This window comes from Colias philodice, chromosome 2 (genome assembly GCF_061535455.1).
Source record: "Colias philodice isolate Cphi_HAF_F1 chromosome 2, ilColPhil1 Martin Lab GWU primary, whole genome shotgun sequence".
NCBI classification, from domain to species: domain Eukaryota; kingdom Metazoa; phylum Arthropoda; class Insecta; order Lepidoptera; family Pieridae; genus Colias; species Colias philodice.
This window is the reverse complement of record NC_143087.1, coordinates 13,651,973-13,673,677: the sequence shown is the minus strand read 5'-3', so window position 1 is coordinate 13,673,677 and position 21,705 is coordinate 13,651,973. Positions and strand designations below refer to the sequence as shown.

Here is a 21,705-nt window from a genome sequence, read left to right as displayed (position 1 = left end):
GCGATTCATTTTTATATATAAGATTATCTAATCAACAAAAAATATCGCTATTCAAAAACAATCAGCGACTTTGGTATCGCTTCAAACGCTAATTATTAAGCGTTTCCTAAACCTAAAAATTATTTTACTATGAGAAAGCTACATCTTTACCGCGAATCACATTATGAGGAATGTCAAGAAAGTCAAGATGTAAAAATGTACGTAACATAATATTATCAAAACTCATGCTCGCACGCCAAGACGCCCGCGCCGCCGAGCCACTCTGGCGGGCGGCGCGTAGAGTGCATGCGCGTAGACTCCAGGGCATTTTTCTGTGTCGTCCGTGTCTCCGGGGTGGCCGAGAAGTGCGAAACAGAGATAGCATTTTTGTAAACACCAACTGGCGCCGCGAACGATCACTTGACGTTTCAAACCAAGCTATAATGCTGCTCAAAAATTTGTTGTATTCTCAAACCTAACTCAAATCGATTCTCAATCCAGAAACGCGCCTCTAGTCTTTACATACGTAGGTATTTATTATTATCTCTAAATAATATGACTCCTTAATTATATTTCCTACTAGTGGTCCGCCCCGGCTTCGCCCGTGGTACATATTTCGCAATAAAAGGTAGCCTATGTCCTTTCTCGGGTATCAAAATATCTCCATACCAAATTTCATTCAAATTGGTTCAGTAGTTTAGGCGTGATTAAGTAACAGACAGAGTTCCTTTCGCATTTATAATATTAGTATGGATGAATCAAATGTTATTATTTTTGTGAATTACCAACATGATATTATTATCATGTTGGTACTTATTTTTTTATAGAAGTTAAAACTTACGATTTTGAGAATATGTGCAAAAGTCCGATATTTCGTCTGAATTAGCGCCATACCCGTGTGTATCGATAATGTTTGAGATTGAACACTAATTTAGGATGGTTACGAAGAATCTAGGTGGTTCAATTTATTTTAAAACTGGCCATTGACAAAATCTATGATGATATTAATATCTTTTTAGGACGAACAAAAAAAAAAACATTTTCAAAATTATTTATTGAATGTACATACAAAAGTTTTACTCTAAATTAATTATATTTTCACAGGGCTCGATATCTTCCACTTCTGGTACCCAGCTGCGCCATACCTGTAAACTGAATCATTTTTGAATCGCTCAATACAATCTATATAAAGAGTTACGTACTTGAGTACTTAAAAATAAAACTGACATGAACAGCGTCACTGGTGAGGACGAGCAGCTCGCGCGGCGCGTCGGCGGCGGCGGACGCGGGCAGCAGCGCCAGCAGCGCGCAGCCGGCGCGGCCGTGCTGCAGCCCGCGCGCCACGCGCTGCGCCGCGCGCGCCGTCCACACGCACACCTCATCGCTGCCGTCACCCAAGGGCCTACGTTCAATTTAGCTAACGATTACTCATTTCATTTGTTATTATTCCCATACGAAAAGATACACGTTAAACCTAGAAGATAATAAATTTTAGCCGCACCACAATTATTCTTGTTCGATGTTTAGTTCGATATATTTTACTTTTATCCAATTGATTATTATCAGAATAAATAGTTAAGATAATCAATTATTGATTTACTTTTAAATTATAATTTTACAGTTAAATTATGAGAGCTATCATAATTAGATTTGTATATATGTTACCGGAAATGTATGTAATCCGTCATTGTATACAATTCCTAGGAAATGTATATAATTCCTAAAATAGCACGGAAATGTGTGAAATAAATTATTTTATACACATTTCCTAGGAAATCTATACATTTCCTAAATAGCTATCGGAAATGTAAAACATTTAAACTCAAACTCAAACATTTATTTATTCAATTAGACTTCTTGGAGAAGCACTTTTGAAACGTCAATACATATTTTTTACATTTACCACCGATTCGGAAAGCAGTATCTATGGAGAAGAACCGGCAAGAAACTCCATAGTTGCTCTTTTAAATCATATCAGTATTACAATTTAATTTTACAAAATATGTAACTGTATATTATCATAATATGCCAGAGAACTGTCCTGTGGTTTTTACGCGATAACCCTCCATGGGTTTTTATCTTCCATATATTCCTTAATGCTGTAATAGGCTCTCTGAACTAATACGTTTTTTACATAATTTTTAAATTTAGCACTACTAAACTCTTTGATACTATGAGGAATTCTGTTGTAAAAAAGTATACCTTGGCCCATAAATGAATTTTTAACTTTAGCTAGACGATAAAATGGCATTTCAATTTTATTTCTGTTCCTTGTGCCATAACAGTGTCTATCTCCTACTCTTGTGTGTAAGTCTGCGTTTTTGTGTACATATAAAATGTTATTAAATATATACTGTGATGGTACAGTGAGGATACCAGTATTCTTAAAGAGATCTCTTAGTGAGTCCCTAGCACGTAAATTATATATAGAGCGTATGGCTCTTTTCTGTAATATAAATATAGTTTCTATATCTGCAGCCCTGCCCCATAGCAGAATTCCATAGGACATAATGCTATGAAAGTAGCTAAAATAAACCAATCTAGCCGTGTCTTCATCGGTGAGATGCCTTATTCTTCGAACTGCATATGCAGCTGAACTAAGCTTAGCAGCGGTGGTGGCAACATGGGCCCCCCATTGTAGCTTCTCATTTAGGGTCAAACCAAGAAAAACAGTGGAATCCACAGGGTATAATACCTCCCCGTTTAAAATAATATCCCCTTTCACCTTTTTTACATTTGGAAGGATAAATTCTACACAATTTGTTTTTTTTTGCATTTAATAATTTATTAGCATTGAACCAATTGGATATGCGTAAAAGAGCAGAGTTTACTTCGTCAACATTTGTGTCATGTCTATCCACATTAAATATTAATGAGGTATCATCTGCAAACAGTACTATTTCACACATATCCTGCAAATAATAAGGTAGGTCATTAATATACACTAAGAACAAAAACGGTCCTAAGATAGATCCCTGCGGAACACCTATGTTAATCGGCGCACCGTGAGATTTCTCTCCATTAACGACAACGGTTTGTACCCTGTTCTGAAGATATGAAGCTATGAGGTCCTGAGCTAAACCTTTAATACCATAAAAATTTAGTTTCCGTAATAGAGTGGAATGTTCTACACAGTCAAAAGCCTTAGAAAGGTCGCAGAATATCCCTAAAGCATTCTTTGAATTTTCCCATGCTTTATATATATGTGACAAAAGAGCTATTCCCGCATCAGAGGTAGAGCGCCCCTTTGTGAAACCAAACTGTTTGGCGTGCAGTAAACCATTTGATACAAAATGACTACATAATTGGTTTAAAATTAATTTCTCGAAGACTTTGCTCAAAGTTGGTAAAATAGAAATTGGCCTATAGTTATTACAGTCTTCTTGGTCACCACTTTTAAATAAAGGAATAACTTTACTAAACTTTAATAAATCAGGGAATATACCACAGTCACAACATTGATTAAATATAAACGCTAAATGGTTGGCAATGTTTTCTATAATATTATTTACTAAATTTACAGACATTCCCCAGAGATCACATGTTTTTTTTAAGTTTAATGTTTTAAAAGTTTTAACAATTTCCTTTGCAGTATTTAAGATATTTATATGTCGCAGGCAAATTGTATATAATCTGGCCGTTTACAAACGGTCGGCATTTTGTAGTAACTATGCCGATAATTCGTAATCAGAAATTTTTGGTTTGGATAAGGGGGTGGGTTAGGTTAGGTTCGTGTTTTAAAAACTACACAGAAAGTATGTGCCCCACTTCGTGAATGTATACTTCGGAATTGTATATAATTCCTAGGAAGATTATACATTTCCTAGGATATGCATGTGTTACCGGAAATGTATGAAATCAAGGAATTGTATACAATTCCTAGGAAATGTATACAATTCCGATACCATTTAGGAAATGTATAAAATATTGTTTAAAAAACTATTTAATGCATGCATATCCTAGGAAATCTATAATCTTCCTAGGAATTATATACAATTCCAATATCGTATTAGGAAATGTGTAAAGTAAATGCTTTCTGTAATAGAACACGTTGTTATTTTTTTTTATTATAGCTCTTATTGATACAATCGGGTAACAGTCATACCGTAAAATTGTAATAATATTATGTTCATATTATTATCTTACTAATTAACATTTTAAAAATCAACTATCTAACTTTTAACGTAAATATCACAAAATCAACTTATATTTATTCTTTTAAAATCAAATTTTCATTTGGCAAGTAATCAGTCCCCTCGTCCCGCTGTCCCCGCGTATATTCAATCCGCCGTATTACATCACGGCTAGCTGTTTTAATATGCCGAAAATTCGTCTTTATCCAAAATTCTACAAAAAGACGGTCGCGAGCCGACGGAGCCCCACTTCGTGGGGCTCCTATTTCTGTGTAGTTTTTAAAACACGAACCTAACCTAACCCACCCCCTTATCCAAACCAAAAATTTCTGATTACGAATTATCGGCATAGTTACTACAAAATGCCGACCGTTTGTAAACGGCCAGATTATATACAATTTTCCTGCGACATATCAATATCTTGAATGTTTTACATTTCTGATAGCTATTTAGGAAATGTATAGATTTCCTAGGAAATGTGTATAATATAATTTATTTCACACATTTCCGTGCGATTTTAGGAATTACATACATTTCCTAGGAATTGTATACAATGACGGATTACATACATTTCCGGTAACACATGCATTAAATAGTTTTTTAAACAATATTTTATACATTTCCTAAATGGTATCGGAATTGTACACATTTCCTAGGAATTGTATACAATTCCTTGATTTCATACATTTCCGGTAACATATATTTATCTTCAACGCACCCAGTTTACAATTCAAGTCTACACTTGTACTAGAGTCGAATTTGAATCAAAATCATTTATTTTTGAACTTACTGTATAATGAAATTGCAAGTGTGAGTACTGTGAACGCGCCAGGTTAGTCAGCCTATATCAAGTGTATATTGTATATCATCGATCAAGACGTGTAACATGTACCTATATTAACAAAAAAATATTTATTTGTTTGAATTATGGGACATACATATAGAATTCACACTGTTTCATAATAATTTTACAGTCCTCATAATCAATTCGCTTAATTTTTGGAAGCAAAAGCTAATTTACCTGAAAACAATGTGAGCCATCAAGGGACGCCTGGCAGATATGAAACACCGTACACACTATTGACGTATATCTACCACCACGGCATACGTCGCCACTCCAGAAATTGATTTTATGTGCGCCTATTTTTCACATCAATACAATAATGTGTAGGCACATTTTAATTTAAAATTAAACAATGATACGAGGAACAGTAATATGATATTTACGCTGCAATGTAGTCATCGCTAACGGCGGGTTGCACGCGGTAGAGCGGCGCGGCGCGGTTCGGCACGGGGAGGTGCAGCACGCGGCGCAGCGCCGGCAGCGACACGCACGTCAGCCCCGCCGTGCTGCTCACCCACACGCAGGCACCTCTGAATCAGACAAAATTATTTTTTTATTTCTATTGCGTCTTGTTTATTCCTACCATTTTTGCGCATGTTTCTGCGTCATTTGTCACTAGAAAGTGATTACTTTCTTTCTAAGTCGTGGGTCTTTGTTCGCATTGTCCATTTGATTTATCCTATTGTACAATTGAATCGATCGTAGTTTACGTGGGGTGAGCGACGATCCCCAACACGGTCCCCGCGAGCGGGCAGAGGGCGGCGGGCGGCGTGCAGAGCGCGCGCACGGCGGACTCGGGCAGGTCCTGCGGCGGCGAGTCGGCGCGCTCCCGCCGCAGCCGCACGCGCTCGCGCAGCTCCTCGCGCACGCGGATGGGCGGCACGCGTAGCTGCGCCGGCACGCTCCAGCCGTGCAGCGCCCGCGCCTGCCCGCGCACCCCGCCCGGACACCCGCCCGCCGCTATCAGCATTCTCACTGACTGACTGCGATCATCCTGCCAACATGGTTTTCATGATGAGAGATGGTTGTCTAGTTTGTGTCGATACTCATACTACACAAAGACGACAACTATTGCATTTGTTAGGCATGCCATCTAGAGGACATGAATTAAATACATAATTAACTCGAAGAAGAATACATACTTTACAATAATTATAGGCATGACTTTATTTCGTTACTAAATTTGACTTTAGCAATGATAATGCAATTTTTCTCATTTTTCTAACTGCTCGCAGATGTCATGGCGTCGTACTGACGTCATGCCTAGGTAACATGTAATTATTGTCTCTATGCAGCGCAAAGAAAATAAACAAATTATTTAATTAATTCGTGTTAAAGAAATGCATTCCAAAGCTTATGAAACGTGGTGGTTTATTTATCTTTAAATTAAAAAAGCTAAAAGTTTATAAGACATGATGTGCAGTACTGCAGCGTGAATCCACATAAATAAGACTGCCCAACTAAGTTTTTGTTAATGTTTCATACAAGAAAATAAAAAGAAATTCTTTCATAAAGCTCGCGCGGATACACTCAAACGACGTAATTTGTTTAATATACACATTTTCCCTTAAAAACACTAAATCAATCATTTATAATATTATGATGATTGATCATTTATCGATTATTATATTTTAGTGTCGACATGTCTATTATTATGATATTATCATATTTTAATTGGTCCAAACTGATCCTCACCTTACGAAGGCAGCGAAAGTAAGCAGCTTGAGGCATATTGTCTTCGCACTCGCCTTCTTCCATATTTTCTTCTTCTACTGACGCATATTTTTCGTCAAGGTTAAAAGGAGCATCTGCAATAAGAATATGTCTAAAAATAATTTCAAGACTCATTGTAATAAGCCGATATGTTCCTCTAATACTAAAAATTACCATAAACTACTCACGTGATATTCGCGGCAGCTTCATTATAAATTCGTAGCAGAGGCATTACAACTCCAGCGTGTTCGGAGTACGTCTCCTGTGAGAAATAATAAAACGTGTGATATCAGTCGAAGAATATCATAACAAAAAAGTAGTCAAAATGTTATTATAACATGATAAGAAATACTTGCGCAGCGGCATTAAGCCACACTGTGGTGCACGCCTGGCCCGGCCCGAGCAGCTGCACGCGCAGCGTCAAGAAGCTGTCGTCGTCCATCCAGCAGCAGGACGTGCCCGCAGAGCAGGCGGCTCTACATATTATTTTTCCACGAAAATCGTCTAAGGAAAAGTATTTAATGTAAGACTTCACATTTATGTATATGCTACAGTCAAAACCCTGAACCAGTCAATATCCTTATTGACGGTTATTAAGCTTATTGACTAAGGGCGTCGGTTAATATCCTTATTGACTGATTTTATCTGATAAAATCACTCAAAAAGGATATTAATCGACGCCCTTAGTCCATAACCTTATTAACTGATTTAAAGAGCAGACATTCAGTCAATATAGGTTTGAATAGATTTTAATTTTTGAAGTGAAACTTCTTTATCGGGGGTGGACAAAAATTTAGTGTAACATTTTTGCGTTACGCCGTACGCGTGACATTTTTGCGTTACGCCGTACTCGTGACATTTCTGACTGTTTCGAGATTTGGTGCAAAATAAAATAGTGTGTAAATAAAATTAAACAATTGAGTAAAAGTATAATTTCATTTTTAGATAACACGTTGAGAAGTTCCCTGTATTGCCTATAAATATATAACTTTACTCAATTGTTTAATTTTATTGATCTTTATTTATTCACTTTTTATATTTGCCTCTTAATTTACACGGATTTTTATTTTTACGGATTTTTTATCGATACACATTTTTAATATAGAATATTTTATTTTATGCTTTTTGCACGCCTCATAAGCGAAGCGTTGAGGTGGGTACTACTGTCACTTCGCGCAAAACATCTGATTTTTCAAACTTAAAATGTCTTTATGTATCATACATTGCACTTGTAAGATAATATTACATACACACACATATTAAGAAAAAACACTATTTTTAACGTTCATGATATTTTTGATGTCATTTTTGTTATTTAAACTAGTTAAAAAACAGTTTAAAAAAGTTCTGTCTTGGACGTCCGTGTGTCTGTATGTGCGGATCCTTTTTCTTGTTAACACGATAGCGACCGAAATACTTTACTAATCGAGTCTTTTTTTTTCTCTTACGCTTGAGTATGCTCAGGAATAGAACCCTTTCATTTTTCAGGGTCTGATTCGATGTGGTTTAATTGTTATTAAATAAACAAAAATAATAATTAATAAATATTTATTAAAAAAATATTATGAGGCGTGCACTTTTGGATTTTCCAAATTATTTTTTACTATTATTCATTTATTTTCCTTCATTAGTTCATTTAATTACATTTAATTTTACAAATTTTATTTACACACTATTTCTTTTCCACCAAATATTGAAACAGTCAGAAATTAATTACGCATATACCTATTATATTTATATACGGTAGAACCCCGTTAAGTCGAACCTCGAAAACGATAAGTTAAAAACCTCCAAATCTCGAAAAAATGTTTTGTTCCCTTCCCTTCAAAAACCAAAACCTCCATTACTTGAAATCTCTAGTCTCTACCCTCTGTATGTCGAACATAGCAACGTTTTATTTTATTTTACAACCTTTATAACTTGATCATTAGGAATTTATTACCTCTATTGTTCGAACAAAAATAAGTTACCGCCTTTAAGAACTTGCCGACAATGTAAGTACAGTATTGTTTCTTAGAAAACATTTTAGGAGTATACGATAATAAATCTATGACTCACGTAAACACGTGTTTGCATAATTGGTGTTTAATTATGATTTTGTGAATTCAAAATTTATAAGAATAAACCTCAAACTCTTTATGTCCAATCAAAATCCGCCTAAATCGAAATCCTTTATAAGTTGAAAACTCTATATTATAACTCGAATTTTTGGCGTCTCCCTTGGTCTTTTGAACTACCGCACGAGCGAAGCGAGCGAGTCGCGGCAGTGGCCGGCGTAAATATTCAAATAGGTAGCGAGGAGCGAAGCGACGAGCATCTTAGGTTAACTTTTGATTTTGAACTACCGCACGAGCCGAGCGAGCGAAGCGAGCGAGTTGCAGCAGCGGCTGGTGTAAATATTTAAATAGGTAGCGAGGAGCGAAGCGACGAGCGTGTTAGACTAACGTATTTCTGTAATATTGTATACAAGCTGGGTTTAGCGCGGTTTCACCTGCGTGGCTCCGCTCATGTTGGTCTTAGCGTGATAATATACAGGGTGTCCTAAAACTCATCGTCAAGCCAAAACGGGGCGACAGGATTGATTGTAACCATCATGAGAAAAATCTGAAAAAAAATCTATCCCATGCATTTTGAAAATTAAGGGCATTTAAGAAAAACCTATAAATTTTGTCAACCTGTAACTATTTTTCGGTTATTGTGGTTAATTTTTATTAGTTTTGTTCATTTAAACTTTGGAACCGTAACCCTAAATAACATTTCTAGAATCACAGTCAAAAATAATGACACAATTGCCCCAAGTTTCCTTGAATTGAAGACTATTTGTTAAACTATGAATTTAAAATTTTCAAAATTTGTCGATTTTGACGGCCCCTCCTTTAAAAAAAATGTACTAGAGTGCCTTGGCAAGTGCCATTAAAAGTTGGCGCATTTAATCAGGATTGTAAAATAGTACAATACTTGTTGACTTTGGTAAAAATGACGTCACTATCTGTTTCGCTCACTCATGGCAAACATGTCCACTATCCATCTCTCTCATCATTTTGCCGTAAAACTAAGAACCTACCAAGAGTTTGTGCGAATAAAAAACATTTTAACTGAATAAAATGGGTTAGCAAAAATCGGGTTACTTGACGTTTTTATTTTTTCATTCATTTATTTTAGTACTAGCGGTCCGCCCCGGCTTCGCCCGTGGTACATGTTTACGTTTTCTCTACATAAGAACCATCCTCGTACTTCAAGGAATATAATAAAAAAAGAATAAACGAAATCGGTTCAGCCGTTCTCAAGTTATGCGCTTACCAACACATTTTGGGATTCATTTTTATATTATAGACTAGCGGTCCGCCCCGGCTTCGCCCGTGGTACATATTTACGTTTTCTCTACGTAAAAACCATCCTCGTACTTCAAGGAATATAATAAAAAAAGAATTATCGAAATCGGTTCAGCCGTTCTCGAGTTATGCGCTTACCAACACATTTTGCGATTCATTTTTATATATAAGAAGATTGGATATATTATGCTGTATTTTATCCAGTATAAATACGGATTTATTTGGTACTAGCTGTTGCCCGCGACTTCGTCCGCGATTAGGTCGTTTTTCGTCATTCGTCGTTTAAAAAAAATACGTGACACTTTATTTTTGAATTTTCTTAATTATTGTCTCTTATAAAATTTAACTACTTACATTAAAATTGAACACTCTGATAAGAAAATCTTAAAATCTGAAGAAAACATGAATGAATGTGATTTAAATTCTACATTACTTAGTATCAAAATATAATAATCTAAATTAAATGTAGATTTACAGTTTGAGCACACCATTATAGAATATGTACTTAAGTATTAAATTACGTTAGTTAACATAGTAACTTTACTAAAAACACGATGACTTTTTCTTTCGCGCTCGGTACCACAAACTAAGCATGTTTGTGGTAAGTGGCCCGCGTGACGCGTCACTTGACCCCCTGCGAGTTCCCCTCCGTTGCTATGCGAAAATACATTCTTTGCTCTATTTTAGGAAAAATTTGTAATACTGTGGCCTGGGCGTTATAACACGTCCAGGGAGTTCCTGAGTGCCGATATCACCATCTTGAGGAAAAGCTTCTAATGTCGATTTAAAACTGCATACATACGAATTAACCTGTTCTAAAATTGTGAAATGAGTTCAGTTTTAAATTTGAGAAATATTGATTTCTTGTATTCCACTATTCGTTGTAGTCGAATACAAAATATACCTATTTAAACAAACTTAGGTTGGCCTACAGGCAAAAGGGACCCTATCAAATGGTAAAATTGACCTTGTATCTTAAAAGTAAGCATGAACGGACCTTCTGATAATTATTGAGCACCAAAGGATCATTTGAAACGCGCTACTATAAGAGCGAATATTGTCTAATAACAGTTTACATTGCACAGTATGTTCCTCTAAAAGTAGTGATTTCAAAGGTTCCGGTGTATCTTCAAATGAAAGCCGACTCCTTACTACACTTTAAAGCATTACAAAAAGAACATACTACGCCTTTACAGAAGATGATCTGTAATCAATTGTGAGGTTATAAGCAAACCCACTTTTATATTTGTCAGACCACACCACCGAATTCGTAGATTGTTTACCTCAAGTCATTAAGACTATGACGAAATCTGTCTGCAGTAAGACGGGCCTCTCGCTATTCGTCCGTTTCCAGAGACCGAATAGTTTCAATTCTTAATCTTTCATTAAACAAACTTATTAATCGTTCTTGTCTCATATAATTGTAATATTCGCGTCCCTACTCTAGTCATTGCTTATACTCATGTTCATCTTCAAGAGATCGAATAATATTATGATGCACCCTATTATTTGTCAAACGGTCTTCATATTGAGTAAAGTTTCAGATTCTCGAGATAAAATATGACTGTCGTGATCAGTAGTGAGACGTAATTCCCTCTCAGTGAGGGTTTCGGTCTCACGGGATAGTACAATATGCCGTTTGCGATCAGCTGTGAGACGTCATACCCTCTCAGTGAAGGTTTCGGTCTCACGGGATAGTAGGGGAGACCGGGTTTGGTTGTCTCACGGGTTGGTTGTCACAGCGGTCTTAACACAAAACTGAACTATCGAATAAGTCTGTTGAACAGCGTGGCAAGAGCGATACAGTGACAACGCTGTCCCCACTTCGCGTCAGACCGCCCCGATCTGCCGTGAGGGCCTCACACGTGTTTATTGTTTTCGCACAGATTTTTTATGATATGAGGACCGAATATGCTCCTCATAACATCATTTTTTGTGAACGAAACGACAGCGCGGTTTAATTTAATGCCAACACCATTAGAAAAAAGGATTATTATTAATTGTGAAAAAATATCATGATTTAAGCGCATCACACACGGTGAAGATACTATAATATTTTATCTTAAGATACTGTTATATTTTATTACCCACAAAATTTCGCGTCATTTGTAAAAGGATGGCGGTTCTACAGGGGTCTTAGTACGCAATGACAAAAAGAAAAATGATGGTCCGAACGCTGATACCGGATGCGTTAAGATACTGTGATATAAAATATAACAGTATCTTAAGATACAATATTATAGTATCTTCACCGTGTGTGACGCGCTTTACACTATTAACACTCTTTTTACATAAAATATAAGTCTGTGAGTGTGTAAAAATAAATCCAGCTAATTACACATCAAACTTATGTTTATAATTAGGTATACGACATGAAAATATATTAATTACCAAGCAATAATAATACAGATAAGCAGTGGTGGCTCAGTGGTGAGACCTCGGACTTCGAATCGATAAGTCCGGGGTTCGAGGCCAGGCGAGCGCGCAGGAAATAAATTGATTTTTCAATTTATCTGCGCATGTTGTAACATCACCACTGCTCGAACGGTGAAGGAAAACATCGTGAGGAAACCGACATGTCGAAGAATTAAAACAGTTCGATGACATGTGTCATCCGCCAACACGCACTTGGCCAGCGTGGTGGATTATGGCCTGTACCCTCATAGGAGGCCCGTGTCCCAGCAGTGGGAACGTATATGGGCTGATGATGATGAATAATACAGATAAATACTGAACATAAGTAGGTATAATAGATATTAAGTAGTATTAGTTAAAATATACTTTGACTGTTAGTCAAAGTTTATTTTTACTAACAACATGTAAATGAAGAAGAAATAATAATTACCAACGAACTAACCTTTTCTATAATACTTAACACGGCACATTTTTCAAATTATCTTGATCAACCCTGCTCAAAAATTTGAGGGTTTTGTTGGAACTTTAATATGTCAAAACTATGATATATCTAAACTACGATACAACTTGCTTGCGGAAATGCTCATTACAATTGTGAATCTAAAGAATAACTAACAACATACTATTCAATTTTATTGAGCTGATGAATATCTTTTGCCTAGAAGAAATCACCGTCGCCTAATAAATATACTGTGTTTTCTTATAAAACCGTTACATAATTTATTTTATCTACTTAAATAATGAAAATGATATTATATTTATAAAATATAAAACATATTATGTAAAATGATTAAAAATAAATAAATGAAGCAACTACGATTCAAAGAAAACATCTTTTTCAGTGTTAAAATGCTCTTAGCAATCCTGGATGATGAACTGTATCATGTACTCTGATCCCAGTACGGTCGGTACCTCGATAGCCATAACGATAAATATTATAATCAGATAACCGCAAAGTCAAAATAAAAACATTACTTGTACAGTTGTGAGTGCAAAATTTACGTTTCATTTGGAATAACATTTTTTTCGGTACTAAAACGTAGTCGTTTGATATGTGGTTGGCTGCCCCTCCTCTCCTTCCTGAAAAATATCCTCCAAAATTTCCCGAGATACTTCCAATGATTGAACCATTGGACTTTGGACATTAACTTCAGTCAAAAATTGACGAAGCGGATGATTACTAATTTCCACTTAATCCTCGCTGCTACTATCTTTACCATCAAATCATCAATTTTCAAGTGGTGTTGTAAAAATATCAGCAGAAATCGTCTTCCAAAGGCGATATAATTTTATGAGCATTGAATCAGTAAATAACAAAATCAAAAGTTAACTGTAAATCTATAAAAAAAGCTACTTACAAATAAAATTTTATCAAAAACTACTGTTCCCAATGCACCTCAAAATAATAAAAGAATTCATCATTTTATTATTTCATTCTAAAAGTGTAATATAATACCTACCAACAAAAAACATGAATTGCTATCATTATAAAAAATAAATACCTATAAGTAACAACTTACTTTTTGTGGGAACGCATGATGGTGAAAATTCACAAAACACGAAGATTGCATTTGATATTTTTGGTTTTATGGCATTCAATTGCTTTATAAAATAATATCACTACATAGTATAAAAAAAGTCGCTTTCTCTGTCCCTATGTCCCTTTGTATGCTTAAATCTTTAAAACTTCGCAACGGATTTTGATGCGGTTTTTTTAATAGATAGACTGATTCAAGAGGAAGGTTTTAGTATATAATTTATTAGGTTTTAGACAAAGCGGACAAACCCGCGGGCGGTAAGCTAGTAAATTTATAAAATACGAAGATTTTTAAAATTGTAACTAATGAACGCAATCAATATTAGATTAACTGTAGTTAATGGTGTCTAGTTTTACTTAAAATAATAAACATCTACCCTCACTTTAAAAAATGTAGTATATTTATTATTTACACGAAATATACCTTATAGGGAAGGGAAGATATAGGCTAAAGAGTTAAATAAATAACATAATTATATTTAAATTATTAATTAATTTCCAACTGTGTATTCGGTAGTGTTAACATCTAAATTGATTTGATTTTTACGAAATCTCATAGATGGCGCTGTTACAAAATTAATATTATACAACTTACATTCTTTAAACTATGTTTCTCTTCCCAAGTTACTTAAATGGCATAATTTTTATAGTGTCCATCTAGATATTGTCAAACAACATATTATATATGCGTCATTTGATTATTAATTTCCAATAGTTAACGTGTGTTTGATTTTTCTAACACTTCATAGATGGCGCTGTTTCAAATTTGTCTTTATACTGCTAAGATTCATTTAACTGTTTCTCTGCCCAAATTACGTAAATGACATAGTTTTTATTTTGTAAAGCTAGATAATAGCATGGCTTACTCGAAACCAACATTTAAACATGAGTCTTTAGATTGTACGCTGTCGTAGTACACGGAATATGTAAGAAAAATAAAGGCTCACAGCTCCTCCCCCGAAGGTGATATCATGATAATATGTTTAAACTATCCTCACCCGACCTCTTAGGAATATTCATGCAAAATTTGAAGTAAATCTATGCAGTACTTTTCGAGATTAGCTCGGTCAAACATACAGACAAACAGACAAACAGACAAAAATTCTAAAAACTATATTTTTGGCTTCTATATCGATTATAGATCATGGATTATGTATTCTTTTAAAAAAATATTCAATGTACAGTTTTGACTTTCCTACGATTTTATTATATGTATAGATGAAACTAACAAGTACATATTGTACTATTTTACAATCCTGATTAAATGCGTCAACTTTTAGTGGCACTTGCCAAGGCACTCTAGTACATTTTTTTTAAAGGAGGGGCCGTCAAAGTCGACAAATTTTGAAAATTTTAAATTCATAGTTTAACAAGAAAGGAAGGTAAATAAATTTGCTTCCCTCGACCCTGGTGCCTAAAAAATAATATGACATAATTTAAAAGAAATTTTACGTAAAAAATTAACTAGGCATTTCTTTTTTATTTTTTAGCTCAGTTTAGTCATAAATTTTACTAACAGTTCTTTTAATTATTTATGGTAGTACGTGTTTACTCAATAAAAGTTAAGTAGTAAAGCTACTATACAGTCACTATTCCACACGGACGAAGTCGCGGGCACAGCTAGTCAGTTAATAAGGTTATTGACTAAGGGTGCCGGTCAATATCCTTATTAACTAATTTTATCAGATAATAAGGATATTGACTGGTTCAGGGTGTAACATATAAATTGACATGACTTTTGTAGGGATTCGGCGAATAATATACATATTATTATGTTTGTTAAATAAACTCGCGCCACTCTGCGCTCGCCCCGCCGCTCCCCTGCTTCTTCGCGCCCAATTCTAATTCTAAAATAGTGTGCAAGTTCGTACCGACGTCGAACACTAGAACTTCCCAGCGGTCAGCCAGCAGCATCGCGCCGGCGGCCAGCAGGCGCGGCGCGCGCGGGGCCCACTGCACGCTGCACGCCTCGCGCCACTCAGCGCTCGCCAAGCCACTCCAGTGCTCGCGCCAATGCCCCGTCTCTCCCGCCCTACTGCGCGCCCAAATCTAAACAAAAATTTAAATCTTATGTTATATCGGTACACACTATAAAACGAAGTTGCTTGCTGCTTTCCGTTCATTGTCCCTATGTATGCTCAGATCTTTAAAATTACTCAACGGATTCTGTTGCAGTATTTTTAATAGATAGAGCAATTCTCGAGGAAAGATAAGGAAGTGTATAATTTGTTTAGTTTATGACTTCTACCGATAGTTGTCCGTCTTCGGCTAGAACAGCGAGGCGTGTGTCGCTGGAGTTGAGGGCCATGTGCACGAGCGGGGCGCCGGCAGCGGGCGCAAGGCTCTCGCTGCGTCCCCACCGGGCCATTGACAGCATACCCTCGTAGACCCAGTTCCATGACGCCCATGATTCTGAAATATAAATTTGAATACGCGCTATTGATATGGATTTTTTTTCATTATTCATTATTATCCAAATAGTAATATAATGACAAAAATATTGAAGCAGGGAAAGCGTCAGTTTACATGATTGGGGTATCAGATTTTTTTTGTTCTAAATTATAATATTATTTCACACTTCACAGGTGGCCCCATATAAATTAAATTGGATTGTGAACTATGGAGAGTATATCAAGAAAATCTTTAAAATTAGGTCGTCGATGTAGCGCTAACAATAATAATTATGTTATTTTATTTTTAGCTTTTCAGTGCCATTTTTGACGTCTCCAAATTTCGGGTTTAGGTCGTTTTCCAAATTTCGGGTTTAATAAGAATAGATTACGCTTCGTGCAATCAGGTCGAGCATCGGGCGGGACAAGTGTGTCGCGGTTAGCGCGCGCGGTATCGGCGATTGCGCGCAGGAGGCGCGGCCCGGCGCGCGGAAGCAGCGCGCGGCGCCACAGCGGGCCCGCGCGGGCCGCGCGCCGCCACGCGCGACACACGCCGCCGCAGCGCAGCAGCTCGCGCGGCGCCAGCCTCTCGAACACACAATCCAAAGCAACGCGAGTGCACCCGGCCTCGCCCTGCCAGGGGTTGTCGGCGAGCTTTGATCTATCCGCGAACATTTTGTAACAGATGAGAGACGATCCGAGCGGTCGCTTTCTGACACTGTTCTTATTGCGTACGCGCGGACGAGAGCGCACGCGTGTGGCGCTGATCTATTTTGGTCGCGGTGCCGGTTCACGTTTCTCGCGTATAAAATACGGCGATATCGACAATTTTTTATATACTCACTTAGCATTCTTGAGAAATAAAATCGATGATCAATTTCTTTTTCAATTATACATATATTATTTGGTGAACATTCGAAAGGAAAAAAATTACTTAAGTGATATGTTTAGTATTTTATCATTTTGCAATTATATTCATATAGTAACCTACATTGAAAAATAAAAATGAGTACCTAAGTCTATCAAGTATGGTAAAAAATAAGAGTGACTGCAACCAGTAGGGTAATTTTAAAATTGGATATTTTATTAATTACTGCATTACAATGTAGTGCTCTAATTAGTAGTGACTAGATGGCTTATTAGTTTATTACAATAAGTACCTACAAGTGGTGGGATTACATTATATAAGGTTTGAATATTACATAATATATCATTTCATTGTCACATTTTTATCGTTAATTTTGTTAAAATATAAACAATTTTTTTATTCCAAATACTTGATTTTACTTTTAAAATATTATTTATTACTATTATGCGTAATAGCGTAACTCGTAAAGTAATAATAACATTTTTTTTAAACAACGTCGTAAGTAACATTACGAAATAAGTGTTAACGCGAAGAAATATTATCTAAGAACGTGCAACGCAACGATGTTATAATATACAGGGTGTCCCAAGAATACTAAATAATAAGGTAAGCACACAAAAAAAATCAAGCATCTAGCGCAATAAATCACGCCACTAAATAAAAATCTCATCGTACTCGGCAATAGGTGAAAATTAAAAAAAAAACGTCATAACTCCGAAAATACGAAAAATTGCAACCCTCTCAATCGGATAGCCCTCTAGGTCTTCAGTATATCTATACTTCTTGGGATACCCTGTATTGTATAACAAGAGTCAGGCGGGGCCGGGAGGGGGGGGGAGGTTCGGCTACATGGCGGCGAGCTCCTTCTTGACGGCCTGCATATAGTCAGCAGTGGCCTCGGCGAGGTCGCGGTCGCCAGCCGCCGGGTCGAAGTCAGACACGGACGCGGCCGGGCTGCCCTCCTCCGCCTGCCGCAGCTTCAGCCGGATCTCCCGCATGCGCGCCTCCAGGATGCGCTCACGCTTTGCTTCGCGCTCGAATATCTGTACCGACACGTTATACTTCACGTTATGAATAATACACAATACATTTTATAACTATGGATGCAATAAATTGCACTATTAAGAAATATATTATTATAATATGGCTGAGGTAGTGGGACAGTAGGGAAGGGAACTTACAGCAGTGAGCAGGACTTTATCGTTTTTGTCCGAGTGCGCCATGTTCTGTGACAACTCTGTCATGTAGATGTTGCCCTTTCGGCTGCCGCAAGCCGCAAGAGTACCCTTCATACATACGACAAAAATAAAATTCAACGTATATATAACGTACCTACACACAATAAATTTTTAGACAATAATATTTTATAAGAAATTAAAATTTAAATTGTGACGCCACATTATCATCAGTAACTATTATTTTTTTTAAAGCGCTTGACGAGAATCCACGGTTAGTATTCGATTTGCTTGTAATAGTGCTTTTATTATTAAACAATAATAGTGCCGATTTTAAACATTTTCTTCTCCATTTGAATTTTTTCTTGTTCTGATAATTTGGAGACTGAATATGTTAGCATTATAGGAAGAGCGCGCTTACCCCCTCGTGCATGCGCACGCGCAGCAGCGGCTCCTCGCACACCTGCATGGTGAGCACGGGCTCGTGCTGCCGCCGCAGCAGGTCCCACGTCGCCAGCAGCCCGTTCCACTGTGTCACCAGCATCAGTGATAATCTATCGTTTTAACCGTTGTAAGTATGATTATCCAAACATACAACAACTATAAACGGATAAATTAAATTGTCTCCATCAGCTACTTATGCAATTCTTTTCAGATCTGACATTCATAGAAAAGTTCAAAGTATACTGAGTTCTTATAAAAACTTATAACCTAGTAGGGCTCCAAGTGGCTGCGGTGATCTTGTGGCGGTGAGGAGGAGACCAAACAACGGCGGACTCGCGGCAGTCCTCGCTCCACACGCGCACCGTCCAGTCGCCCACCGTTAGAAAGTTTTTCAGGAAGTTTGGGTTGCGCTCCAAGGACCACACGGGGCCAAGATGGGCTTCGAACTAAAAACAAAGAATTCGATAAAGTGCAGAAACTAATATAAAACAGATGATCACTCTTTGCGTTGATTGTATTGTAAGTTGTGATAGTATAAAATATAAATGTTAATACAATAATTGTAAGCGTTACCTTTGCTGGTAATTTTTCCATTGGCGTTTTCCCTTTTCGATTTCCGCCTATCACAAAGCCGTTTTCAGTTCCGACCATAAAACGCGTGGGGATGGTCGGCTCGTATTCGAGTGTGCTAACTCCATTAGAGTTGGCCATCGATTGGACGTCAAAGGAAGATTTTACAACGTCTATTATCATTTCTTCAGTTGGCTCGCTCATGTTGCGAATATCCCACCACTTGCAGGCGCCGTCCGGGCCAGACGAGAAGAACTCCTGCCCAGACTTGGAATTAATGAAGAGGACATTGCGGACCAGCTCGCGATGTGCCACATGGGGCGCGCACTTGACGCTGGCGTCGCCGTCGTGTCGCCTGTCCCACACTCCCACTTGACCATTTATTAGTCCTCCGGCGAGCATATTTCGATCGCGCGGGTTAAATTGCAAGTCTAGGAGCGGGCACGTCGGAGTGAATATAACTTCAGGGTTATTAGCGTTCTCGATGTCCCAAATATAGGACACGACAGAGGAACGCGGGTTGCGATTGAAATCGACATCACAGTAGGTGACAGCAAAACGCTGGCCCCCATCCGGCTGCCAGCTGATGGAGCTGACGGGACGCGGGCCGCTCGCGTCGCGGTACACGTTCACCGTGCGGCAGCTGTTGCGCTCCACGGCCGGCAGCGACGGCATCTCCGCGTAGTACGTGCGATACATATCGATAGCATTATTTTGCATCACGTAGTGGTCCATTCCCTGCCAATATTTTTATATTTTAAATATTTATTTCTTATGATATAAAGACGGAATTTATGCAATACTGAATGAAAAAAAGTATTAAGTATACAAAATTATAACTAACAGGTGCTAATGACATGACGCAATGGATGTAGTTGTCATCTTTTTCAATTTTTCTTCGATATCGCTGAGTAGCCTCGGGATCCACAACATTAACGTCTTTCGGCCAACCCCCTTCCGCATGGTTTGCACCCGTAGTAGTATATTCTGCCCTGCAATCGGAAACAACTCGATAAATAGAATAACGATCGTTCGAACCACTGTTTGATAAATCGGGAATATCTTTTCGGGCGACCCCAGTCGAGTCTCGTACCGTATGGTGTTGATGTAATGCTCGGAGAAGCAGGGCGTGTTTTGCGTGGGCTGGTGCACGGGGTTGCGCAGGATGTACTGCTTGTGCTCCGCCACGTTGGTACCGATGGTGTCGCACATCTCGGGGCCTTGCTCGCAGAACAGCGGCTGCCGCCCGAAGTCACAACGCCGTTTCGTGTATGCGTACGCTATTTCCATGATTTTTTTACACAATAAAGCTAAAATAAAGATATTATGTAGATTTTATTTATTAGAAAGAAAAATAAAAAAGTATCACTTGATCGTTGATAAATTTAACACAAAATATTGACAGATCATAATTTGTCATGACAAGTACAATCTTTCAGAAGTTAAAAATACCTGTGAAAAATACTGTGTAAAAATATTAAAAAAAAAAATTGTTTTTATACTCCTTGGAGACGACAAATCAACAATATTATATAATACTAGCAATGCCCTGCGGTTTCGCCCGCATAGATAGCGATATCGTGACAGTGAAAAGTCTACTATAGGTTTAATTTTTAATCACATGAAAATCACCTTTACCCCGTCCCGCACTACGTCTGCTCATTGTATTAAACACTTTTAAAAATTCGTTATATCTTTTGAATGGAATTTCAAATTTTGTATATTTAAAAAGTATTTTGCTGGTATTGAAACAATCTATAATAAAACATCATTTAATTGGATAAGGATTAACATATATGTATGTATGGATAACATGGTTTGATTACTGTCGGCACTTCTATTTACTTTGAAAACGTAAAAAAGTTGTTGTAGTAACATAACTACTGAAGATGGACATATGGTATCGCGGACTTTCTTGTAGATATTGATCCATTCTATAATACTTTAGAACAATTTTTTGTTCTATCTTCAATAGATTCCGCAGCGCACGCGATGACAGAAGTTTTATTGAGGAATTTTTTACACCTTGGGTTACATTATTGCATTTTTGGTAAGGATCTCTAATTTTTTTGAAAATGCAATATAGCCTATGTTGCTCAGTAAAGATGCAGCTTTCTAATGGTGAAAGAATTTTTGAAATCGGTCCAGTAGTTTATGCGTGAAAACCATACATAATTACAAACCTTTCCTCTTTATAATATTATAGTATAGATTTAAATAATTTGGAAAATCCAAAAGTGCACGCCTCATAATTTTTTTTTAATAAATATTTATTAATTATTATTTTTGTTTATTTAATAACAAT

At 37.1% G+C, this 21,705-nt stretch overlaps 2 protein-coding genes across 2 annotated transcripts; both read right to left on the bottom strand.

Moving 5' to 3' along the window:
• Positions 1 to 1,016: 1,016 nt before the first annotated feature.
• Positions 1,017 to 17,018, bottom strand: LOC149490918 (uncharacterized). Its single transcript, XM_089710447.1, has 10 exons — positions 16,736 to 17,018; positions 16,202 to 16,365; positions 15,825 to 16,002; positions 7,022 to 7,173; positions 6,858 to 6,931; positions 6,652 to 6,781; positions 5,667 to 5,950; positions 5,340 to 5,486; positions 1,207 to 1,381; positions 1,017 to 1,124 (listed from the first exon to the last, which is right to left on the bottom strand). Exons 1-10 carry the CDS (start codon positions 17,016 to 17,018, stop codon positions 1,056 to 1,058), a joined length of 1,656 nt encoding a protein of 551 aa, XP_089566573.1. The 3' UTR covers positions 1,017 to 1,055.
• A 694-nt stretch (positions 17,019 to 17,712) lies between these two features.
• LOC149490917 (dynein axonemal intermediate chain 2-like) lies at positions 17,713 to 20,690 on the bottom strand. Its single transcript, XM_089711416.1, has 7 exons — positions 20,494 to 20,690; positions 20,245 to 20,392; positions 19,404 to 20,138; positions 19,098 to 19,276; positions 18,808 to 18,940; positions 18,393 to 18,497; positions 17,713 to 18,254 (listed from the first exon to the last, which is right to left on the bottom strand). The coding sequence occupies exons 1-7, from the start codon at positions 20,688 to 20,690 to the stop codon at positions 18,057 to 18,059; spliced, it is 1,695 nt and encodes a 564-aa protein (XP_089567542.1). The 3' UTR covers positions 17,713 to 18,056.
• Positions 20,691 to 21,705: the final 1,015 nt, after the last annotated feature.